The 26,579-nt window shown below is 42.9% G+C and overlaps 1 protein-coding gene across 2 annotated transcripts in view; it reads right to left on the reverse strand.

Annotated features, from left to right (window-relative positions):
- INTS9 (integrator complex subunit 9) overlaps positions 1 to 26,579 on the reverse strand; it is a 74,121-nt gene that overhangs the window by 47,179 nt on the left and 363 nt on the right. Inside the window, exons 1-8 of one of the 2 annotated variants that reach the window (XM_065631152.1) lie at positions 26,381 to 26,457; positions 22,347 to 22,474; positions 17,534 to 17,594; positions 15,032 to 15,094; positions 11,083 to 11,222; positions 9,377 to 9,463; positions 3,645 to 3,765; positions 1,473 to 1,607 (exon numbers count right to left, since the gene is read on the reverse strand). In XM_065631152.1, coding sequence (XP_065487224.1) covers positions 1,473 to 1,607; positions 3,645 to 3,765; positions 9,377 to 9,463; positions 11,083 to 11,222; positions 15,032 to 15,094; positions 17,534 to 17,594; positions 22,347 to 22,411 — 672 coding nt within the window. In that variant the 5' untranslated portion in view covers positions 22,412 to 22,474; positions 26,381 to 26,457. Of the gene's footprint in view, positions 1 to 1,472; positions 1,608 to 3,644; positions 3,766 to 9,376; positions 9,464 to 11,082; positions 11,223 to 15,031; positions 15,095 to 17,533; positions 17,595 to 22,346; positions 22,475 to 26,380; positions 26,458 to 26,579 lie in introns of those variants that run through there. The other variant, XM_065631151.1, reaches the window with a different exon arrangement.

A 26,579-nucleotide genomic window follows, 5' to 3' on the forward strand; every position in this document is an offset into this window, starting at 1 on the left:
TTTTCAACAACCATCTGGAAGCCAATGTAAGATTATGATGATATCTGATGTGCAAATGATAGTTGGTAACATCAGTGGTAATTAACAAGGAAAGGGCAAACTGAACACGATTTCAACTATCTGGTGAGCTATTCCTTCAAACTATGTGTTAGTTTAAAATAACACAAAGTGCAATGGGCTGTACGCTGAAAAATGAGGCTCTCGGAGAGCATGTGGGCCAAGCTACGCTGTCAGCAGAGTGAACAGTCCCGGTTTCATTTCTTGTTAGCAAACAGAGTAGGTCCCTGGGGTTTCACTGAGGCTCATGGTATGTTTTCCTGCACTTGTTAAAGCTGTAACTGCCCTGTCTGCAGATCTGTGCTCTTGCCGGGCACTTCATACACACACCATTCCCTGCCACAGGGAGGTAATTTCCTTAAAATCAGGGACTTTACCAGAAGTTTCCAGAGAAATGTTCACCTTTGGAAAATGCTCAAGCGTGGTCAGTCTAACCTGATAAACTGAATCACTATTTAATGTAAATGAAAACACTCCCAGTTACCAAACTTCTTATAGCACAAAGTTTCTCCTCACAGAAATATACCATTCAAATATTGTCAAATACCGCTGCTGCTCCTTTGGTAGATGGTGACCAAAGGGCACAACCCAGGCCAGTATGAGGCTGATGAGAAAAAGGGATTTAGAAACTCCGATGCATCGCATGGGGCCAAGTACCGCCACGCTGTTAAGGATGGTTTATCTATTGTCGTTTTTCAGCTCCTGAGATCAAGCTTTTAAATGAAGGATGCTCAGAAGCAAAGCTCTTTAGAAGATACCCACCTTGGGGGAAATTACTTACTGATCATGAACCTGACACATTTTCTAAATTATTTTTAAATACCTCCTGCTAATATTGCTTTTAACTATTTTGACAACTTCTGAGGCACACAGTACTGCAAACTTCAAGCCATTCTTTGCACTAAGAATTTATGGATCTAGAGAGAATTAATTTACTGGAAATTACATCTACAGCACTATAAAGACTTTGCCCTTAGCAGAGCAGGGTGGAAAAGTTGGCAGCCAGTTAGCTATCATTTCTCCCAAGGAAGGATGTTTCAGAAGTGATATAGATGCCGTCTGTGAACTGTCTGTAAAGACTCTTCAGTGAAATATGGATTTAAAAAAAAAGTCACTAATGCTCTTTTGTTTAACTCTGTGAAAATTTCCCATTTAAGGTGAAAGAGAATTTCCCAGCTGGTAAGTTAACATCAAGTCATTGATAACAAAGAATTTTAGTTCTCTTTCCCTAGCAACTATTGATACCTGGGCACTTATCAGGGTAGTATCTCTTATCAATGCCAATTAAGTCAGCTAATTGCTAACTTAGTACAGCTTCTATACTATACTTGATCCCAGCTGGAATAAGCCCCTCTAGTTTTTTTGAGCAAAGACACTTCCCCCTATAGAAGACTCACAAAAGTCAGAAGCTGTACCTGAGGATGTGTTGTAAGTAGTGAAGATCCTGAAACATAGGAAACCTTTTCATAGTGCGACTGGATAATCCAATTGGAGCTTCCAAGAGCGTAGCCTGAGCTGAGAGGGGTGACCTGCACAGCACCAAACAGCTCCTGAAACACACAGCAAGAGGCATTCATTTGAGCAAGTCCCCAAGAAAAGTCAGAACAGGTCGTTTTATCATCAGTGATATCAATTTTAGAAGTAGTTCTGCTATACAAAAACTTTATGAAGCTAGTTTCCCAAGGTTTATGTCTGCTGCTTTTATTTACCCACATCTAACAAGACATGTGCTCTGAGAAAAGCTTTTCCTGAGGTAGGATCTTCATAAAGTCTCTCTTCCATGTGAGTTCTGCGGCATCTGAGTTCACACTGAACCATAACTCTAAATGGAGGAATCAACCGGGGTCTTCAGGCTGTACCTGCCTTGGCTGCACTGAAGAACTTTGTAGGCGTTTTGCATTTCTGAAGATTCTGTACTCCCTCCATCAAATTTTATTGATAATGGCAAGCAGGAGAGAAGGAAGGACAAGTATAAAACTCTGTTCGAGTTACACATTTTGCTGTGGAAAACATAAACTTAACTTCAGACTCACTCACTTTCTAACTTGATTTCTTTTTAAATGCTATCTACTGGTGATTTAGAAACAACACCCTGCAAACTCAACCCAAATTTCAGTTTCAGCTCTGAGCATAAGCAACCTGACAGTTGTCTCCTTTCCAGGTGTCATTAGAAAGTGTATTGCTTTATCTGTACACAGTAATGTGTTATACTTGTTCTCAGAAAGGAAAACAAGCCCCCATGTATACCTCGCTAATGTGATCTACTTTCTGGTTACTGAATAATAGAACAAGCATCTGATTCATGCAATACTGATGATTTCTCTAGTATCCCAACACATATTTGGATCCTTCACAGGACAAAACAGGGTCTCCATCCCTCAGAGTGCATAAATCAAAGCTCTAGATTCTGCTGATACACAGACGTGAAAAGTGGACAACAAACCATTCTTGATGCTGCCACGTTTTGGGTTAACTGATTATTTGCATCTGATTATTTTAAAAGTTTGCTTTGAGAAGAGATAAAATACGCTCTGGAAATGTCTCCTTTTCCCCAGTAACTACAAAACAATGATTTGCTCAGATGCACAGACCTAAAATTAGGTGAGATACATCCAAACTGTTCATATAGTCAAAAATTAACAGTAACCACCCATGGATACTGAGGAAGCCCAAATGCCTTCAACCTGCCTAGTTGCCAAAGCTGCAGCTGTTACTTGCACCAGCAACCATGTTACCGGTGGCTTGGTGTCTTTTTTCACCAGCTATAGTGCAGCGCCGCACGAACCCAAATCCACCAAATTTAGTACACAGCACCACTGTTTACTGTTTCAAACTGTTTTACTCATTAACAGTAGTCTCCAAACTTCAGCAGCCCATTGCTTAAGCAAAGGGAGCAAATAAGGAGCTTTGGGTACACAACTTTAATTCACCTTTTTATTTCTTACGGCCCTGAGCAACAACTGCAGGTCTCATGTCCCGCATGCTGCCTACAAGCCCTAAGGGAACAGTGTATCTGTAGACTAATGAATTCTTGGTTCTGTCCATTCTAGAATCTACACTGGATTATAATCAACGGCATTACAGATAAAAAATGTTAGCTGGGAACACTGGGAAAGGAGTGTTTGAAGCTCAGGTCGAACCATTAGGTTTTGTTTACAATTCCTAATTTGCTGTATAAAAAAAAAAGTAGAGGCTGAAGCACTCAAAAGATTCCCAGAAGTGAGATACGGTAACTCAGAAGGCGATGTGGCTTACGGACAGAGAGGATACACTCATTTGGTACATCCCCCCAGCTCTCAGCGGGCCAGCCATCAACTCCAAATTCGCAGGTACGCCGCCTTAAAATCGGCCTCCCCAAGGAAGAGGAGAAACAAATGGATACTCCCTGATCTCACCAAACAAGAACTTTCCCTGGGAGGTAGACTGAAGGACATTCCATATAATCTTATCTTGCTTTCCTAGGCCAGGGTAACTAGATCTTACACAGGATCTAGAGGGAAAATCGAAAAGGAAGGGCATTTCCAGAGAAAAGTTGGGAAACGACAAGTTATTACTGTTGACCTGAGGATAGTTTTACAGGTACTCACAATTTTCTGAGAATATCCCACCAGCTGGATCTTACTGAGCGCAGCGTTCACTTCTGGCATGGTGTAGCACTTCCTCCACATAGACACCTCCACCGCATCCTTGAGAGGGGCAGGCAGCAATCTGTAAAGATCACAGAATCCCAGCCTGGTTGGGGTTGAAGGGACCTCTGGAGATCCCCCAGTCCAACCCACCTGCTCACGCAGGGTCACCAGAGCAGATCACACAGGTCGGTCCAGGCGGGTTTGAATGTCTGCAGAGAAGGAGACTCAACAGCCGCTCTGGGCAGCCTGGGCCAGGCTCTGGCACCTCCCAGCAAAGAAGTTTCTCCTCATGTTCACATGGACCCTCCTGTGTTTCAGTCTGTGCCCCTCACCCTGGCGTTGGGCACCACTGAACAGTCTGGTCCATCCTCTGACACCCACCCTGAGATATTGAGCCCATTGATCAGATCCCTCTCAGCTTCTCTTCTCCAGCTCAACAGCCCCAGCTCTCTCAGTCTCTCCTCATCACAAAGATGCTCCAGACCTCTCAGCACCTTTGTGTCCCTCCGCTGGACTCCCTCCAGTAAATCCCTGTCCTTGTTAAACTGGGGAGCCCAGAACTGGACACACAACGGCAGATGGGGCCTCCCCAGGGCAGAGCAGAGGGGGAGGAACAACCTCCCTCCACCTGCTGCTCACACTCTTCCTCATGCACCCCAGGTCCCATTGGCCTCTTGGCCACAGGGCACATTGCTGGCTCATGGTCACCCTGTTGTCCCCCAGAACTCCCAGGTTCTTCTCTGCAGAGCTGCTTTCCAGCAGCTCAACCCCAACCTGCACTGGTGCCTGGGGTTGTTCCTCCAATGGGGTGTGGGCATTTTCAGAACCTCCTGATGGACCACCAGTTTTGATTCCCATTTATATTCTCCAGATCTTATATCTTCTCGTTTTTCTTTTTAATTCAAATATGCCTGGTGCTTCAAAATAAGGAGCAAGACTTTCTGGCTGTTGAGGAGCTGAAGAACACTGCCCACTTTGCCTCACCCCACAGACTGCTCTCCTTCAGCTCTTTGTTGTTGTTCGTGTTCAGCCCTTCCATCAAAGAAGCGGCTGTGATGAAGGTGTTATATAGCAACTCTTGTGGCATTTTGACCACTGATGGAAGACGTTGGCTGATCTGACACGTCAACACGAAATGCACCACTGGAATTGGTAAAGATGACTGCGATCTTGAATCAGTGTCTATTTTGCATATCCTAAGAATTTGAAAACAGAAGTAAGCCACAATCTTATGATTAAAATAAAGGTACCACGAACAAAGGCTGGCTCTGCTCTCGTTTTTGTCACCAGTGTCTTACAAGAGCACATGTCCCTGCAGCTCAGCTTCTTTGCTTTCAGCTCCAATACCCCACTCGCCTTCCGAGTGTGCTGGCACCGAGACATTAGCTGACACTGCAGAGCTCTCCGAAATCCCCTATGCGGAAGTATTTAAGATGTTTTACACCAAAGTAAAATCCATCCATTCTGCTCTTCACAGACACGGCAAGTTAACTGGACAGTGTTGTCAAGGGAGGAAGTGAAGTGTAATGTCACAGGCTGTAAGAGAGATTGCAAACTTCTGGGAAATAAATCTTCCTTAGCAACATGAACTGGAGCAGGAAGCAGCACAGCTGCCAAATGCATAAGAAGAATAGGATTTTTTTTTTTTTTTTGTATATTAAAACAACGCTAAATCAAAGGCTAATTCAAACTAGTTTCAAAAGATTTATGGAAATTGGTCGAGTTTCTTTGATCAATTTGTTTAAAGGAATTTAATTTATTGTTATATCTACTAGGTCTGTGAACTCCTCCATAATTTAAGATACTGAAGAAAGGATTAAGGGCAGCTATTGCCAAGACGGCTGTGCAGGTCTAGTGCGATAACTGTAATTCCAGCGCACGCTGGCTGAAAGCATGCTGCCCTTAAGGAAACAAACAAAGCGTTCAAGGTCTTTTTTGGGAAGTCATAAGCAACAAAAGGCCAAACAATGTGGATAGTTGTCCACCACTTCACTGAAGCAAATTGCCTGTAAAAGCCTTTAACCTACCAGAAGAAGCATTTAGAGTTGGATGCTTTCAGGAACTTCTCTTCTGGGAAGAAGAGAATATATCTCCAGGTAATGGAGAAAAGTGGGAAAATGTCCTTGGTGACTGAAGTAAGTTTCTATTAGCCTGGACTCTGTGGCTATGCTGTAAATATACTGTGATTCCTAACAGAGACCAGTGGCACCAGTTTCCAGCGGTTTCACTCTTTGCTGAGCGGCACACAGAAAATAAGGACTGCTGGTTCCTGAGATGTGCTCCTGCTGGCATTCAACCTGTCACCCACGCTTTGAAAATTTGTACAGAAAGATATTTTGAAGTCTGGAGAAGAGGAGACTAAGGGGAGAGCTCATCGTGGTCTACAGCTTCCTCACAAGGGGAAGAAGAGGGGTAGGAGCCGATCTCATCTCTTTGGCGACCAATGACAGAACCCGAGTGGCAGAAAGATGTCCCAGGGGAGGGTCATGTTGGACATGAGGAAAAGGTTCTTCACCCAGAGGTGCTGGACACTGGAACAGGCTCCCCAGGGACGTGTCACAGCCCCAAGCCTGACAGTGTTAAAGAAGAGGCTGGACAACATCCTCAGACACACGGTGTGAACTGTGGGGTTGTCCTGTGCAGGGACAGGAGCTGGACTCTGATCCTTGTGGGTCCCTTCCAGCTCAGGACATTCTGTGGTTCTATATTTTAAAGTCTGAAGTGAATCTACTAACACTACGGCAACATCCTATCATGGATCATGTCGTAACAACCAGATGTATGTGGGCAGATGCCTGGACACCCACAAACAGAAAGGTATCACGAAGCAGCAGGATCCAGTGGTTAGTAAACAAAATTTATGCTGAAGAAGCTCAGAGGGTTGTGTTCCTAACTGGACATCTGCACAGAGACAGTCCCTCCTGTTTAATGCAAAGGATAAAATTGAGTATATGACATAACAGGTTCTTGTTTGAAGGCAGTATCAAACTAGATCAGAGCGTTGGCCTCTCTTGTCCACTACTCCATCTCAGGAAACAGCCTGTTTCAGACACTTTACAGAAAGAGATGAGAAACCATCAAACAGGTAGTCAACAAAGTGTCTTTCATAAGGCAAACTTCTTTAGTCCCCTGAATCCTCACCAGTGTGAAAGACATCCTGGCTGAGCAGCTACTGAGCTTCCATGAGGCTGCACATTTAAAATAAAAACCAATGGTAATAAAACTTGCAAAGCAATTAGTTCAGACTAGATCTGATAATGGAAAAAAACGTAAACCACTATAATGAACTTATTATATTTTATGCAGTATTTGAATTTAAAATGCTTCAATGCTTTATCTAATGAAGATGATAATACTTTGTGTTTTATACTAACTATTCAGAGTAGAACTAGCTGAACTGTAAAGCAGTAATGGTGATTGATCAGCCTGAAAAATTAAAGCTAGACTCAGAAGTAATAAGTGTTCTTTTCTAGCAACAGCCAAGTATTAAAAAAAGCCCATCACTAAGGATCACATTTTCTTAAATAACGGATGTCAGTCCAACCCTGCATGTGCCATTAGCCAGGTGTTAATTTGCGGATCAGGAGATGTTTTTGCTCACATGCTATAATAATCAGTTCCATTCATGCTTGCATGACACTTGTCACTAGGAATCTCAAACCACTTCGCAAACATTAATTAAGTCCCCATATCCCCTCTGTGGTGGATAGAAGCTCCATTTTACAGAAGCAGAGGGAGCTGAAGGGGGAAACTCGGAGCACAGGTGGGGCACAGTTGGAAAGGGAATTCAGATTTGTCCCCCCGTTCCAGCTCGCACACAACACTGGTTTGTACCAGGCACAAGGCTGAGTTTATGACACGCAGACTTCTGTTACAAACAGCTGCAGGGCTGTGTCTGGCTGTCCCCACTAATACAGCATCACTTCGCTCTGCTTCTAGCTCAGATTTGGACAAGTTGTGCATTTCACGAAAGCCAGGGGACCTGCCATCTGATTGAGGTTCCCAACAACACATCACATTGTGGCAGTGCTTGGTGCTCTGCAGATTATCCTGTAAGGGGGACAGGACGCTGTCTGACCCCAAGGGGTGGTTCTTACATCTTCTCCTACCTCCCGGAACCCCATCACAACAGCTACTTGATGGTGCCAAGGAAGAACTGTTGATGTTTGGGTACCTCCCAAGCAATATGAGACAGGAAAATGTATCTTAAATACCACCGCAACAAAAAGACTACAGCCTTCTATAGCAGTTGAGAATGAACAAAGATACCTCTCTGTGTTCCCATCTGGAATAGTCAACAGCACACAAAGTGCTAGACAGCAGTTTTTCTATAAATACAACCAGGAAAGTGACATTAAATGAGCTCCAAGATATATGATCCTCCTTCAAACCATGCATACAAAACACATGCAGCGGTGTGATGAGAATAACGGGACCAGGTCCCTCTCTTCCCATCACTGTGAGCTTCAGGAGTGGTTCTGGTCAGGCCAGTGGACCCCAAAATTAAAAAAACAAAACCAAAACAAAATAAATTCTTCTGATCAGAATATGTATCATCCAGCACAAAATCCTGATCATCTTTATCGTCTTTAGTTTTGTTCTACATCTATATTTTACTGGCCTTCTTCAGAAGAGTGAGAGCTACGTGCTGAGATAAGCCTGCTCCTAAGCTCAGCGGGGGAGTACAATATATAGCTAAACATATTTTAATTTGGATTTTTGATTTTTTTTTTTGCATTGTGACATTGGAAAATATCAAAACTTCTTTTATAATGTATGTATGAAATAATTCAATTTTAGTAAACATAAATCAAGCCATGTTAAGAATTGGGAGTAGAAAACAGGAGATCAATTAAAAATGCACAAAGCAGCTTTTAAAAATAACTTTCTAATCAACCAGCCCCATCTTAAAAGGTGCAAAACTGAAACTGTCTCCTCCATAGAACATGTTGTGCACCTGAAGTTGTTTTTATTTCCAAGGAAAGCATTATCTGCAATTAGTAAACTGTATGGATAATTCTTGGATTACATAGGCTTTCAAAATTTTAGATGTAGCAGACTTCAATTTTGAGCACCTTGTTTTTACATACAGATGGAATAACGGACATGGAGTTTCCAACTAATCTTTTTTTATTGAGATTTCAATTTGCTTCTAAGCTTATAAAGCCAAAAAACCTGCCTCTGCTGTTCAAGCGTAAAAGAGGCTGCAGTCCTGGGAAGAGAGGCAGCCCTGCCCTGTGGTTGGCCACCAGCGTCTTAATTTTCTTAGCATTTCAGCAAACATGAATGTAAATATCATTTTAAATTAAAATTGTTCCAATACAATCTAATCAAATTTAAATATCTTGCTGATTTCAACAACTTTTTATGATGTTAATACAAAAATCTGCTGGTTTTATCTTCCATCCTGGAGCTTAACTATGTGAGGGGAGATCAGGGGAGACTTTCGTGTTACCAAGTCGCCCTCCAAGAATCAAACTTTATTTGGAAGATGAACAAGGTGCAAATCATTCAAGAAAGAACCAGCCCCAGGAGTGATAGCTGTAAACCTCCTAGGGTTTTTTTTTTTTTGCTTAATAGTTGTAGGAAATCTAATCTCAAATGGTGGTAGCTGACCCATGGTTACAGTAAATTCTAAACTTGGGTTAGTGTTTCAGGACAATCACCCTCTCCAGGTGGCTTTTCCTTACCTCTGTACCTCCTTGTTCTTCCACATGGAGGCAGACTGAGCCTTTGGCACGCGTTCAATGGAATTCACCAGCTCTTCCATGAGAAGCCTGAAAAGATATCATAACTAAATGAGCATTGCAGCCTTTCACACAGGAGAGAGCTTTGTCCCAAGTATTTCCAAAATATCACACCAACTGTAACACTATTAGGCAGTTTTAAAGAGGCATTGCTGCAATTACCCCTCCCCAAAACTATCCCTGTTTCTCCACTGAGTGTTTCAAACTCAAGCAAGTCCAATTCTGTCTGCCTGGTTGCGACAGCAGAGGATCTGGCCCACTGGGTTATGGGTTATTTGGGAAATGGCAAGAAAAGAGGAGCTCCCAAATCTCTCGCCTGCTGCACAAGATGATTTCTTCCTTACTGACTGTTTGTCATTTGGAATAAGACAAAACACACCAAGAAAACTCATTAGCTGATGCCTGTTTATCACTTAGAGAAGACAAGTACATTGTCAGAGTGAACTCTCCTCATCTACAAAGGCACAATACAGCATCTGAGACAGAAAAATATGTCAGGCATTAAAAATTGGCACTGCAGACTTCACTGTCCAAAACTAAACATCTGTAATTGTACGTATGCTCCCCCTCGAAGGTAGGAAGTCGCATTTAACTGCAGAAGAAGGGCATCTGGAATAACTTGGAGTGGGGAAAACCACACCAGTATATTCTCCAACACGACTACGCTTGTTATCTTCAGCCATGGGCCAGCACTACCCCACAGGTCTACTCCTAGTTCATATTTATACAATTCCTTTCGCCTACAAGGGCCTTTGGTTTCTGTTTGTTTTTACATAATGGGAGAATTACTTTGGAGAGGAAAGTTTGCATAGGACCTTTAACAGACAAGGATTCCTGTCCTAAAGTGCTTACAGAGTAATCCAGATACCATGGCCTAATCTGTTTTTTAATTATTGAACACGGCAGCTGCTCTGCACGGGAGATGCACACAGCACAAGCGCAGTTACACTTCATCGAGGGCCAAACCTGCAGCCTTTGATATTGACCCATCTAATCAACGGACAACTTTGTAAGAAAAGATTGCCAAATTTGATGACAGAGTATTATGTTTTTGACTGCACTGTCAGGTCTTACACTTTCTACTTCAGTGGAATTTCTGCTGTTTTTCTTAGCGATTCTCTTTGGAGTTCAGATCTTATGTATCTCAACTGTCATTCGAGATGAAGCCCGATTAAATTCCCTTCCATGTTGTAGAGGAAAGTATGATGATATGAATTTCGAACGCTGAAAAACTACAAGGCAATAATCCTAAAAGTCATTTATTGTTGAAAAGATTGGTGATTCCTCTTTTGCTTAAGGGGAGCAGCGAGGACTAGGTGAGATCTTTGATTCATGGTTTTTGAAGGTTTGAAGTTTGCTATACAGTAATTGCTGCTCAACGTGTCTCAGTCCACTCAGGATCTGCTACTCCACATCTATTGCTTGGACTCAACACAAAGCACCTGCTGTAAATGCTGAAGACAGAGGGTTCCAGAGGTTGGCAAACATGGAGTTAACACATTTGCAGCACTAAGGACTTGGCTGGCGTTCAGGTACTGCCTAAGAGCCTCTTCGGAACATTAGACACCACTCCTCTCCCCATATTGTCCTTTACACCTTTTTCTTAGCAGTGATGAAAGAGGAGAAGAGAATATTAAGGGGCTTTTTACCTGCCAATTTGGACAGTGGGCTCCGTGGCGTACACCGTTCCAGCAAACCCTGTGTACTCTGTGATATAGGGCAACGCCATCATGCAGTGATAGTTGGAGATCAAGATCACATCTACCGTGGAGAGGTCAAGCAGCTCAGTCTGAAAACAGAGGAAAGAGATAAGCAACATGTAACCCTTTCATGCAGTTTAAGCAATGGCAGAAAAACTTTCATTCTTTTTTAAAGTTTATATTGCGGGAATATTACTGGTTTATAAAAAAATTCAGGGGGTGAGGCATGTCTCAGCTGTGGCAAAGGTTAATGTTTCCTTTCAATTAACAAGATTGATTTTAAAAGCCCCCTAAAATTATTCCCTTCTCAGATCTGAAAAGGAAACCATGTCCTGGGTTTGTCTGTCTTTCATGTAATGAAATGGCTGCCATTAAGAGAGGCACGAGGATCACACTTTTATCAAAGAACTGATACGTGTGCTTCCTTAGGGAGAAACATTTCACCCATACTCCAAAACTTCTGCAGTAGTGATTTAGCGGGACATCTCATATTTTGATGTGGTACCTGGTACTGAACCCCAGGGGAGTGAGAGAGATGAATGTAGATTGCATTCATATGCCTAAAATAATGCTCATATTTTCCCAAACTAAATGCTTGGCACCTTTATCATTCACATTTTCTACAGCAGAAGATCAAGCTCATTCATAGGATACAACAAAACAGGCGGGTGGGTCCAATTTGTTTTGATGTGATGGTTAAGACAGCAGTTCAGAGAGTGAAAGAAGATTTCACACATTGTTAAAGGAATTTTAATTAGAAATATTTACTGGTAATGCTATAACACAAATGGTGTCAAGTCAGAAATTTACAAGATATATGACCTCTAACTCAGTTATTATAGAGCAGCTAATGGAATTCAACACTCATCAAGCACGTATTATCTGATTACAAGGCCTGGTCCAGCAATTTGAATAAAAAAGGCAAGAAAGTAGGTCACTCAGCTTTTCCGAGGGCTGACACAGTGCTCTGGTGACAGGCTGCTTAACTCATAGTGAAGCGTTCATGGTTTCAGTCCATGATCACAGCTAATGTTGGAGGCACGATCTCCAAGCTGAGCACAGGAGGTGAAATACCATCCTCAGATTCCTGACCGGGCACCCTTTTATCTTCCTAAGCTTTCGAGGCAGAAATATTCTCACTCCACGGTATCAAAGAGGCTGCTCACGCCTGCTCTGACCAAGCTGGCCCTTCGTGCCTTGGTTTTCAGCCATGTCCAGACCAGACAGAATCAAACTGAGCTGAATCCCAGCCCAACAAGCCATCGGGACAGAGACTCCCATTTTCAAAGCTTAAGCATCCTACGCCTCAGCATCCTAGAAGCATTTACTAATAGGATGCAAAGGGTGTCAAAACCAACACAAAGTAAAATCTTCCCTGGGACTTGCAGCAATCTCACTCTGAGTGCCTAAGAACTGAAGAGGTTTAAAAATGTTTCCTGAAGGTGAAGTGAGAGAGAGCAGAAGGTTGCCAAGCAAAGAGAGGGCTGCAGCCTGCACTCTGACACGTGGGAGCGCACTCTGCTGCTCAGACAGCCTTTTAGCACCTTGTGGCTTCTGGATCACATTCAGAACTTGGCTTTCTTTGGCAACGGTGTTCCTGGAAGTGATACTGTGATTCTCAAACTGTTTTTGCAGACGAGTTTCTTCAAAAGAAGTGGCGTGGAAGGAGACAAAGAAGACGACAAAGCCCCTTTCACACAAGTTCCTTTTTATACTGTGCTGCCAAACACCGGCAACATTTCTACTCTGCTGATGCACTCGGCTGGCAGTGACATCTGAACCATCCTCAACACAGGGAGCCTGTGAAGCTCAAGATGCAAGCTGTGTGTCACCAGCGAATCATAGAACCATTTTGGTTGGAAAAGTCCTTTAAGGTCATCAAGTCCAACTGTTCCCCCACCCCTGGCACTGCCCCATGTCCCTGAGAACTTCATCTCCGTCTGTTCAACCCCTCCAGGGATGGTGACTCCACCACTGCCCTGGGCAGCCTGTTCCAATGCCCCACAGACCTTTGGGGAAGAAATTGTTCCCCACATCCAACCTCAACCTCCCCTGGCGCAACCTGAGGCCGTTTCCTCTGGTCCTGGCGCTTGTTCCTGGGGAGCAGAGCCCGACCCCCCCTGGCTCCAAGCTCCTTTCAGGCAGGTCAGAGATCAGAAGGTCTCCCCTCAGCTCCTGTTCTCCAGCTGAACCCCCAGCTCCCTCAGCCGCTCCCATCACACTTGTGCTCCAGCCCCTTCCCAGCTCCGTTCCCTTCTCTCAACTCGCTCCAGCACCTCAAGGTATGTTCCAAGCCCTTGCAGAGAAGATTTGGCATCTGTTGGGAACTTTGGGAAACGAAACATTTGAAATGACTTTTGTAAAGTCCCTACCATGATGACACGTGCAGCTGGTTAGTGTCTTCTAGTTGTCACATGGACTGCTAGAAAACAGAGGTAGGTTCAGTGACAACACTAATATAATGAAGCAGCAACTCCTCATCATATTTAGAGCTACGCATGTGGGTGTTTGCAGCCCAACAGAGTAACCAGATAGCCCAGCTGAAGCATCCTGTACCCCAGCAGATCATCAACCCTGTACATGGCCTCAACTCCAAAGGGAATCCAGAAAGTTAACTCCATTCTTTCCAAGAGCTAGGACATAATGGTATTTTCTATGCATACAGGTGCTTCCCACATCCCTCTCTTCCACAGGACACTAAACAGAAAGCATCCAAGAACCCAGAATTATTAGGGTGTTGGTTGTGCGGGTTTTTTGTGATTGGATTATATCCATTCCTGTTGGGGAAAACAAGCAATTGCACACAGATATGTTGATATCACTTGCTGAAACTAGTACCAGAGCTGCCAACTTGCTTTGAAGAATCGAGATGACAAGAGGCAGAAGCTGCAAGTGGTGAGTTTCATGGGATCTACAGACAGAAACCCAGCAAGCTGACAACCACCTTTCAGAAGTGTTTTGTAATTCCTGTCAACAAGGTCAAGCAGAAAGGAAAAAAAACTTCCCTGCCCAGGAGCAACCATCTCGGTCTTTGAATGACAGAGAAAACATCCCCAAAATGAAACCAAAGGGCTGATGTTATCACAGTCCAAACACAGCTGAGGAATGTGGATACTGTTCCCTGACTATTCCTCATGGTTCACCTCCACCACTCTCTGCTCAGCTTTCTACTTCTTCAGCTCTCCTACATACATAGTTAATCTGATCAGTCAGGTGAGCCCAGTTAATTAAGACATTTTCAATAGTCCTTCTTTCTTTTTTATTTGTAAACACGGGTATTCTTGGAAAAAAACCAAAACAACTTCAGAAGCAGGTACTCGCAGTTAAGTCAGTGGATATGAGGGTACAATTCTTCCCTCAAAGAGGCAGCGATAAATAGCTAGGAAGGCGGCAAAACTTTTTCACCTCAATTTGCTGCCGGCAGAACAGCACGTCTGACTGCAGCCCAGCGGAATCCAATGGGGCTTAACCGCATGGTCAGATCCCCAGGGAGCTCCGCTGGACAAGTCAACATCTGTGCTTAGAGACAAGCAGCTTTCCCTGTCTTCATTCACCGCCCTTATCTAAATCAGCACATGTATCCTGTCATAACTGAGTCCAGCTCAGTCACATTGTCTTCGGAAAGCCCAGAAAAAGGGACAGTTAAACCTTATCTTTTGTGAGATATCGAGCTGGTCAAGGAGACCTTCCAGATCTCCCAAAACCATTGCTGAAAAGGGCCATTTCCATCTGTTTTCCAGTGTCATAGATACCAGAGGCACCTTAAAAACACACAAGTTTTAGTAGTATTATTTACTGAGTAGTAATAAATTAACATGAATCTGATAATAATTACTTAGCAAGTTTCTTCCACATGATTGGAGTCAGATTTTTCACTAATAATAATGAATAAACTCACCTCTGGTAAACAGAACTCAGGCACAGAGTCTACAAACACATGGCCAGAGCATTCCTTTAGTTCCTGTGAGAAAAGCACATCAACAGAGAAGACACAAAACCACAACACAATGTTACTCCAATATAGCAGATTTTGCACTTTCAAAACCTTTTCTCTATCACAGGTGATTTCCAGCCTGTTACTACATTATTTTTATGCCCTTTCTAGATACAATTTGCTGTAAGGAGATCTGCTGAAATTGCTTTTATATGAGATGAGGCTGCTTGATACTTCAAGGGATCAGATCCTTGTCTGGAGGTAGGAAAGGAAAGAGACCCTGGCTGGTTTTGCTGGGGCCATGAAGCAGATGTTGTCCTATGAAGCTGCTTTTTCTCTGCTTTTCCAAGTGCAGGTGTGTTGGCTGGGAAATCTGTAAGAATACAAGTTGACTTCGTCTATCAGAATCAGAAATATGAACTGAAAAGTGGGTCATGAAGACCACTCTTCTTGGAACTGCTGCTCCCCTGACCTGGAAGGCGTGCACAGCACCTTTATAGTGTCCTGGCTGTCTTACAAGTTTGGAATTTAGTTTTGATTCCAAATAACATCAAACCTTTTCTGTCTTATTAGAAGCAGAATACAATTTTTAGCTTTTGTCTCAGAGCATTTGATGAAACATCTTTTGGGGATCTAAGCTCCACGTGGTGCTTCTTGTTAGATTTATCTCTACTGGATCTCTAGTCCTCTATTTTCTTCTTTTTTTTGAGGCTGACATCAGAAACCTTTGTCACATGAAAAGTCACATTCTTAAGGATTATGTATGGAACAAAAATGTACCCAACTCTAGTCCTAACGCACCTCCCAGGTTACTGAACACCCACTCTGCCTTCTCTCGCAGATGCTTCTCTTGCTCGTCCCAAAGCAAGTGGTCTCAGCCAGCTTCAGACTGACAGAATTAAAGATTGAATCCAATTCTTAATAATTACAGTGCACCTGCCAACTAATAACGAATGAGCAATTACATCTAGTGGCAGAAGTCTCCTAACCTCATCTCAAGGGAGTTCAAAATGATTAAAACTAGATCGCAGCAAATTTCAATGCCTCTCCAGGACTTAAGTTTTATAACTGTCATCCAGAGAGTGCTGTAACAGGAATGTCCACGCGACATGATAAAACATCCCCCTTTGACTCCTTCCCTTGCCTTTTTCCAGCATGGGTCAAAGAATTTACCATTCCAAGCAGTTACAATGGTCAAGGTGAAGGTAAGAGATGCTGCCTTTGAATTTTTAACACATGATTTCCATTGATGCTGTGTGAGCTTGAAAAATTAATCCCGTACCTGCAGTACCACAGAAATGTAAATACATTAAGTATAAAAATATACTGACAGCCTGTCCATTTGCACCAAACAGAGCCCAAAGCTCTGAGACCAAAGCTGGCGTTCTGGAGAAACAAATTCCAGGGAATTCAAACTGGGTAGCACCATTCCTGCCACTGAGCTTCTGTAGCTCTGTGATTGCATGTGCTCTGAATAGAGCTGTTACTATTTTACTAACAGAAATGCTGCCTGTACAGTTTCTTTTGTCTCCAATGAGAAGAAAAACCAGGTCTTTAATCTGTGATCTTCAGCTCCCTCGTCTGTAAAAATCAGATCAATCCATTTTGTCCACCTCAAAGTCCCCTACAAAAGCAACTATTATTACAGTTTTCCTTTAATGTTCACATAGTCAGAGAACAGTCTATTAAAACAGTATTTTCTCTACCGATACCTATCACCGCTCACATTTGAAACCTATCTGCCTATTTTACTGACATCTGATATATTTTTGTGTTCATTGTTCCCCTATGGCAGATCAAGCTGGATGCTGCAGTGTATAGTTTTGGTTGAAGCCCCAGATAAATTCTGCCTACAAAACTAAGGTAATGAAAAGAGGGGAAAAAAAGAACAATTCTGTGTCTCTTATGTAGCTGAGTAAGTCCCGTGTCTTAGAATTAGGAAGCTGGAGATAATATCCTCCCTGCTATGTCCAGCAGCAGAACACAAGTTGATTTCAGAGGCCAAAGACACGCTTTTCCTCTGTACAAGACCTCCCATGGGCAAACCATTCACTTTCTCATAGTTCTCTTGCCTAAAAACCGGTATAATACCAACCTCATTTATAAGAATGTTATGAAGCCTTGGTGCCAGAAAAGTGAGACTGTTGGAAAAAAGGCACTTTAAGAAGGCAAAGCACTATTATTTATGGAGCTCCATGAAATAAGAAAATATTCATGCTGATGATTTCTGCATTTTAAGAGGATTTTTTAAAAAGCTAGGCTACCTCTCAAGACTGAAAGCCTCAGAGTTGCTTCTAGCATTTTGTTTCGAAACATTCTGCTCTACAAGGACATCATGGCTGGTAAGGGTACACACAGAAACCTTTGCGATGAGTCAGCAGTGAAGTCTCGTTCCTACAGCACAAGCTCCTAACCTGTCAGGTAGCTTTTTGCATGGCAAGAAAATTCTAACTATCAGCACAGTACCTTGTCCAGAAATGTGCTTCCATCTTTCAAAACCCAACCAGGAAGTTTGGACAGCCTGGGGCTGCAGAAAGAGAGAGAAAAATTATTGCAATATTAATTATATCATTATCAGTCGCTACACAAAGACCTCCTATTTGGTGTCACAAAGGAAGAGAACACCATTTCTGTCTCAGGGAACTAACAATCTCAATAAAACAGACAGACAGTTTCACTGTGTTTAAGTGTTCACTGAAATGACTTTTACAAATCATGATTATGACATTTATAAGTAAAAAGAATAAAAGGACGACGCATGCAGGGAGTTTGATTTTAGTCATTTACAGTGAGAATTTCAAACGGGCTCAGTGCTGCTTACGTTGCCCTGTGGTGAAACTGGCTGTGTAAAGAGAAGAAGGGTTAGGACAGCGACAAACTCTACGCCTGAAACAAAACAAAAGCACCGTAAAACTGTTCTGGGACAGAAGACGACAGACAAATATTCCCATTAGCAATGGCAGGGAAAGACGGATGCTCTGGACTAAGTCATTTATAGACACAGAGGTTGCAATTTTATATCCACATAAACCATGGTTTCATGCTGAGGTCTCACCCTGAAGACCCACACCAGCATTTACCTGTGCTGGAAGGACAAAGGGGCAAGGAGGTTTTGCTGTGAACTGCGTGTTTTAAGCTGGTACGTCTGGTACCAATCTCAGCAGGGTCCCTTTTTAAAAATTGTTTCAAATGGTAATAAAGAAATGCTAATAAAGGTAGACATTGTAATCCCGAGTTTATAGTAGTAATTGCCGCAGCATTTCTTGCTACCATAACTGAGAGACTTATCCATACTTCACAGTGATATCTGATTTTTGTGAGCCTACACCTTAGCTCTAAAACCACTGTCTGCCCAGATTCAAGCGTATCTACAGAAATCCAAAAAAGCTGAGGAAACAAGAACTGAATCCACCTGGAACCAAGCCCTGCAACAACCTGATTTGGAGACAGAACCTGAGAACCCAGTTGCAATGAAATCTGTAAGTGTGCACTAAGCTCTACAGCCAGGCATGCTTATATGCTCTAAGGGCTCTCAAATTTAAGATCTTGAAAGCAGGAGGTGATTCAAGAGCTCAGAGGAATGTTGTGTTCAGACTAACATCCGTAGAAAAGAACAAATCCTAACTGGCACTCAAGAAAGTCACAAGGAAGGAAAAAGGGGAAATCTAAGACTCAAGGAGTGAAGACAGAAGGTAAGAGAGCAGAAGGATCTGTCATCGAGAAGCTACGCCAGAGAAGTGCAGTCCCCTATTGAGGATAAAGAGCAAGTCTGAAGAAGTCTGATCACAGAAGAGACGAGGTGGTTACATGTACTCCCCACTGACACATTCAAAGGCACAATTTAAGAGCAGTATTATATTTTGGAGGCTGCAGGGGCTGAGTGGAATTGGTGCAGAGAGACTAGAAGAGCTATGGAAAAAGCAGGGAAAAAGCAAGAACAAACCACTCTGATATGCAACGACTTTGACAGCTAAGGGAGGAGAGGACAGAAACCTTGGCTGGAAGGGACATCTAGAGGTCTGTAGTCCAATGTCTCAAAGTCAGCACTAGACCATGTCACCCATGGCTTTGTCTACTTGTGTCTTGCAAACCCCTGGAATATGGGATTCTAGAGTTTCTCTGGGGATGGGTGAAAATGCTAAAAAAACTTCATCAATGAGAGACTAATGTCCCACCTGAGCCTCTCAAGAGATAATTTGTGGCCACTAGCCCCCTACAGTGCCTACTACCACCAAGAAAAGTTTGGCTCTGCTGCCTCTGTAACTTCCTTTCCAGCAGACGTAGGTGGCTGTTGCTCCCCGTCCAGCCTCTTCTCTGCCAGACTGAACAAGCCCAGCTCCCTCACCAAGCTGTGTCGTCGTGGGCTCTGGACCCTGACCATTGTTGGAATTGTTGGAGCCCCCTGGACACCCTCTCCATTTCCTCAGCATCCCTCTGCAACTGGGAATCCACACCTGGATCCATTTGTGGTTTCACCACCATGAGGCAGAGCAGAATAAACTTCCCTTGATACGCTTGCCCTACTCACCCTAATTTAGCCTAGTATGCAGTCTGCTTTGTTCATGATTAAAGAGCACTATTGACTTGTACTAAACCTGGCATCCAATGAAGAACATACAGTCTTGTCAAGAGAGGCAAAATTAGCAGATAGGTCTTCTGTGGGGATGAAAATGGAATAAGCAACACAGGACAGAAAGGACTCTTTACCTTGAAGAGAAGAAGTAACACAGTTCTTGCCGACATGGTTTTGACATTGTAATAGAGTGATTGATTAATCCAAAATAGCTAGAACTGTCCCATAAATAATGTGAACAAGCATGTCATGGCTAGACAGGAAAGGTTAAGAGCTTCCCACATGTTCGTTTTACCGTTTTGCATTTGACTTTGGTGCAGGGGAAAAAATTCCAGTTGACAAACCTCCTTTAAAGTACATGAACTGGCATAAAGTGTTTGGCAACTGCAAGTACTTTGCACCTGCTCCACGGGCTGGTGAGAACAAGGACTGTCATTTCCAGGACAAGGTGGAATCTAAATAAGTTTTGACAGGCGATTTTTTTTTTTTTTTTTTTTGAAGAGCAAAGAACTCAAAAAAAAAGTCCAGTCCTTTTAACGACACAAACACTACAGCACTTCCCTCTTCTACAGATTAAAGCAAAGGCTCTCAAAATGTTTGCTCAAGGAGGGTCCCATGCCAGGTACAACACAGGATTTAGCTGCATAGCAAAGCTCCTCTGTAACTTCACACATTTATGCTCCACACAGGTAAAAATTAGGGCACCTTTGCAGAGCACATACTGAGACTTGGAGAATGCAAGTAGTTCATGGACCATACTTTGGGGACCTCCAGTTTAAAAACAGCAGAGAGGAGCACAGCTCCTCGCTGGTTGACATTTCACATGGGTCAAGAAGAACATACAGCTGGTAATAACCTAAGATCTGACAGACCTACGTTCAAATTCTTGCACTGCTACATGCTTCATGCAAGACCTTAGTCCTTTGTGTAGTCTTTCACCTGCAAACTGATGATAATGTCAGCTCTCTGTCACCTGGTGGTGTTATGTTGATAGAACACATTTGAATTTCAGAGCTATTTAGACAACATGGTAAAGGAGATCTGATATATAACAGTAGAACTATGAAAACTATGGAGAGATAAGGACTTCTTAGTGGCAGCGACATTCCTCCTCAAGTTTCTAACTCATTTCCACAACTCCCTGCAGGACATCCGTTTTGTAGAGTGCTGAAGAGATCAATTACTTGCCCAAGTCCATGTGCTTAGGACAATCCTTGCTGCAGGGGGTGTTCAATCACCTTACCGACAAGATTGATTGGATTTAAATCCAACTGTTTGCTCCGATTCCACTGGGCCATCCGGGGTCAAATCCGACATCCTTTCTTATTGAGTTTGAGTCATTTCAGTGCAGACATTCTGGAGGTACTGGGGGAATTCCAGGTTGTGACCTGCAATTTGGCCGTTCACTCCCAGGGTCTGCTATCAGCAGACAAAGCTGCCGTATTCCCCTGGGAGCGCTGATGCCTGCAGTTCTAACGAACCTCTTAAGCCTTTGTTCAATCACCTAATTTTGCTTCTTGTTCCTCTCTCAATTTCCTTTTTCTTTGGGGGCTGGGAGAAAAGGAATGCGAGGCAATTCTGTCTGTACTTGGATTTCCCAGATTTTCTGGATCCTTTCAAAATCTACTACTGCCCCTAAATATTGTAGTTAGCAATTGCATTTTGGAATGGGACAAAATTCGAACATCACACCGATCCTTCTTAAGGCATCTGTTGCCTACTCTACAGCAGATCTTGAACTCCCTGTTCTTGCAGAACAATGCCTACATTGTCTATTCCTTTCCTCTCCAAAAAAATAACAAATCATAGGAAGTGCTGGACAAACAGCTTTAACCTCATCAGGTCCCTTAGGAAACTCCCTTTCCCAATTGTATTCTCCCCCTCTCAGTCAAGCCTCCTCAGAATCCAGAATGTTCCTCACTTGTTTCCTCGTGGATCAAAGTTACTAAATAGCTTTTGTGAAAACCTCTCCTGCTTCCCATCACCAAGAGTTACTTGTTCCCACCTTTCCAACCCTTCATTTTTGTAATTTGTTCCATTTATGCAAGACATAAGCCACCCTAACTGAATATCCAAATTCACCTAAAAACCTGGGAAAATGCAGCTGCATTTAGGGCTCAGAAGGGGCAGTCTTGCTCTCAGGATTCTCTTCTAGACTCTACTTTTGTTTCACTGCTGTTCCATTCCTGTGCTCAGCTGCGCTGCCCTTTTATTTATTTAATTTTTAAAAGGGAACAATTATGCCATCAAGTCAACTAACGAGGACTTTTAAGTGCTATTTTTCTTTGCATTAGTCCGTGCTCTGAAGAAAAGCCTGAGAAGACAGTGGTTAAACAGTACTTGCTGGGCTCCATGCGCTCCATCTCAGTTACCCATTTATCTCATCTTGCATGAAGAAGCCAGAAAGATGACAGATATGTGACCTCACTTGTGCTGAGCAGTTGCAGCAATACTTTACTGAAGCTTAGAATAAATTATCTAGAAAAACCAATCAATAAATCCATAAAATGTCTTCCGTCTACTGAGCCAAAGGACGTTATTTTGATAAAGAGAATTTTTAAGTGAACAAAGTCTATTTATGATATCAGATGATGCTGTTCATTTGTACTCAACCCCTTCCTCCTTCCAATACACCATTTCATGCAGAGCACGCCAACTGCAACCCAAGAAGACACAGACTAAGTGCTTACAGGCTGCAGAACATACCTCTGAACCAGCGGCAACGGGAGGAAATTGAGGGTAGATGTCATATCCAGCCCGCAATCCAACATGATGGTGGTGGATTTGAACTTGAGTACGTTGCATGGTAAGGTTGGATGTCCTGACAGGCAGTACTGAAAGAGAAAATGAGGGTGAGTTACTCATGACCTTGACCAACAGCGTGAAGTCCGCCTGAAAATTGCTTTTCGCCCGTATTTTTAAACACAGTTTCATACATACCAGAACAAAATCTGATTTCCTATGAATATCTGTTCTTTGAGGAGAAACTTCTTTACTTTGAGGGTGCCAGAGCCCTGGACCAGGCTGCCAAAAGATTGTGGAGTCTCCTTCTCTGGAGACATTCAAACCCGCCTGGACCGATCCTGTGTGATCTGCTCTGGTGACCCTGCGTTAGCAGGTGGGTTGGACTGGATGATCTCCAGAGGTCCCTTCAACCACAACCAGGCTGGGATTCTGTCTCACGTCCGTATGTGTTCATGGAGATTTCCCCATGTGAGGATAGCATAGCTCCTCTCTCTGATTTAGAACACATGCAGAATCTCTATTTTCTGACAACCACCCGTGTTCGCAAAAATCCCGGAAAAAGCAGTGTCTTCAAAACTCAGTCCTACCAGCAAAACTTGGCTGAAATTGGCTAGCAAATTTGAAAATTACTTGAGGTGGAAAGGGAAGGAGAGAATCTCTGCAGGAACACAAGTTTTATTTTCCTAAGAAACCTGCCTAAATGACCAAACAAGGCGCAGCCCACACGTTCTGTGGCTGCTTGGCACAGATGAGAGAGCTGTACATGTGCACTAGAGCAGCTCTGGGGCACATTCTCACCTGATTTTTGTCTTCTCACCTGCTTTTTGTCTCGCAAAACGCAAACAGGAAACACAAGGAAGGGACAACCACACCTGAATGGAATGGTTTGTGTACTGAGAAATCCCAAATGCTTTGCAAGCTTAATGAGGCAGTGAGCAGGTTATGTCCAGGGGCACTTCAGCATCATTGAGATGCAGCCACCTCTTGTATGGAGAGTAGGGAAACATTTAACAAGGCAGGGAGCAGCTGAAGCATTGAATAAGAAGAGAATAAAAATACCAGCTTTAAAATGTAGGATCAGAAACAGTAAATTTCTGAATAGAGCGTGGGCACCTCCACATGAGAGTTTCTCTGACGAGGGATTCAACGGTCCCTCAGGGATTGCAAGAATAGATTCTGCATCTCGAATACAAGTTTTGGCGTCTCCGAAGTCTGGGCATCTGGCAGCACAGCAACACTCAGGTGGTCAAACTTTAGCTTTTAAATGTGAGTTTGGGTCAATTAAGATGAAAAATATCAATTGGTTGGCCATGCACGGCACTAAACCCAACTCAGTCATTTTCTAAGTCATTTTCTTTATACCTTATGCTTGCTTTCTATACTTCACGCTAAGAAGTGGAAAAAAGGCAGATTAATAATTTCATTTCCTACCTCTGCTCACAATATGTTAACACAGGACTGCAACTGTCTGGATAAACAACTCCCAAGGAGACTGTTTACAACCATTCATCAAAAACACATTTAAAATTATATTTAAATATTAAAAAGTTGCTAAAAGCCTCAAATATTAAATAAAAAATATCACGAAGACTTTTGTTTCAAATTCACAAAGACTTCATTTTTAAGGAGCAACACTACATTTTGCCCGCTGTTAGCAAAGCCTAAAAAAAGGTGAAAACCCAAGCTGGTGAAGAAGTGAGTATACAAGTAAGGAATTAAGTTGTTTTATTTGCAAATATAAAATATACATGTGAAATTAAGTTCTCACCAGACCAGAACTTTGACAACTGGAGCTATAAATCTGAGTAAATAGAAAGAAATGAAGGGGAATAAAAAATTTAAACTATTTTTGTAGCTTTTAAACTATCTGTAATTAAAAAAGGCAATGACATATCACCACTTTTATCAGTAAAACACTTTCTTGTATTTTTAAAAAATCATGAATAGGATCATGACCCTGACATCTACGAGCTAACTGGAAAATCTTCTTTTTTTCTTCTTTAAAAGCATCAAAAATAATCTATATCTATGGCTGTCATGCTGTGGTAAATGGATTCCTGAGAGTCAATGGACTCTTTCTACCAGATTCAAGCAAAGTGACTGGGGAAAAAAAAAAAATAAATAAAAGGAAAAAAAAGGGGGGAAAAAGAGGGGAAAAAGGGGGGGGAAAGGGGGGGGAAAGGGGGGGAAAAGGGGGGGAAAGCAAAAGCAATTAATACATGCTATATAACTATTTGCACGGGTGACATTTCTGGGCCTGTACAATTTCAGATTAGGAATCCAGGAATCTGAATGTCTGCACTACATATATCTCTAGATACACTATAAAAGTGGTAATTTACACCCTGTTTATACTTGTTACTGTTTAAAACAGATCCAGAGATCCCAGTCACTAATATTCCTGAGCGGACGAAAATGCAAGTCCTTTTTGCTCCAAGATTTGTTTGCTTCCACTTTTTTTGTTTTCTTTATTTAGGGCTAAAGGCCGGTGCAGCTAACACACCAGGTGCCTCATCTCCCCATTAAAAAACAGCATGTGAAAAAAGTTAAAAATTTGACAAAAGGCACAAATATGCCTCAGCTCACAACTTTCTTGGCAGGCTTTGTAAATGGGATGAAAGTTTGACAGAGCGGGGCACAAAGCAATCAAGATGAGGGGGTAATTCTGGATCCAAGGACCTTTGCAGCGCCAGGTTCTCAGTAGATAACCTGGCTCGCATCGAGCGCTCGGCAGCTCCGAGTGTCTCAGGTGATCTCATGGATGGCAACGTGACAGAGAGAAGAGATGATGTCTCACGCTAGCGACTCCAAAACATTCCGAATTTCGCAGGTTAAAGCCAGTGCTTTGAATTCCAACTGAAGCCAACAAATACTGCAGTGCCTTCTTCTAGTATTAATATCACATGCTGCCTTAAAATCAAGGGGGAAAGTAGGAACTGGATTTGCCTGGACCAAAGCACGCTCACATTTGTGGAGTCTGACATTTTCACTGGATTCGGATTCAGGTCCGGAGGCTGTCACCTCTATCTTGTTCTTCCAAATTTGACCCAAATAAAAAAAGAGGATGAAATAGCATCCAACTCCTCCCCCTACAACCCCAAGATTCAGACAGACCTTCAGAAAAATATAAGATGAAGAATCTGGTTCTATGACGCCCAGTCCCCAAATTTATACACAGGTCTAAATGTGTCACAACACAGATTTCAGACAGCTTGTATCCCTCCCCCTTTCCCTTTCTCTACTCCTATAGAAGACTAGACATAAGAAAGAAATCTGCATTTCATCTACCGTTTGCATTCGAAGATTTCTCAGTTTGCTTTTCCCCCCCGCTGCATTTCATGAGCCTCTACAATCACATCCAGAAGTGCTGAGCTTTGCACAGTTTGTCCCGCTGGTTCTAGTCATCCACGCACAGAGATTTAATCGCATATATATGATTATGCAGGATTGAGCTCTTCGGGCACCTGCCTACCAACTGAATTTTACACAGTTACACCACGGATAGTGATTTATCAGAGGTCTCAAAACAAGGCCAGAATCTGAGTTCGCTTCTACGAAGCTTCCGGAAGACAAACTCAAAACTGAGAGACAATCTTATGTTTAACAACGCTGTAACTTCAGGTTAAACTAATCAAATGTTCTCCTCAGGTATTTTGAAAGGTTCTTTGGTTTTCATCTCCAGGCAAAGAATGTGAAACAGGGAAATTCTTCCTGGAAAATAAAGCAGCAGCTAAATTCAAGGTCTATGGGAAACTTAAAACAGTTGGAAACAGAGATCTAGAGAGGAGATCAATAATATGGGTAATGTATTTTCTCATAATCTTCCTTTTAGAAGACTGCAACATCAGAACCAAATTATTTGTCCAGAAGCAGAGCACACCCTCAGCAAAGCTATTCCAGGCTGATTTTCTTGTTAGTAATTATCTGCATTAACATCATCCTGCCGGTGGAAAACGATTTTATTACGAACCACGAGGATTTATTAACATTCTTACAGCAATCCGGGGGCAGCCACACGTGCGGGGGACTCGCTCCACGGAGATATTTCAAGGGTGGAAGGGTGTTTCAAGGGAGCAAGGCAGAAAAACACCCCCTCTCCTCCTCCCGAATCCCACCCCCGACCCCGGCAGCCCCCGGCCCGCCGGTGGGGTGGTGAGGAGGCCGGAGAACAGCCGCCTGCCCGGGCCTGAGGGC

The sequence above is a fragment of the Caloenas nicobarica genome, chromosome 3 (assembly GCF_036013445.1).
Source record: "Caloenas nicobarica isolate bCalNic1 chromosome 3, bCalNic1.hap1, whole genome shotgun sequence".
Lineage (NCBI taxonomy): Eukaryota > Metazoa > Chordata > Aves > Columbiformes > Columbidae > Caloenas > Caloenas nicobarica.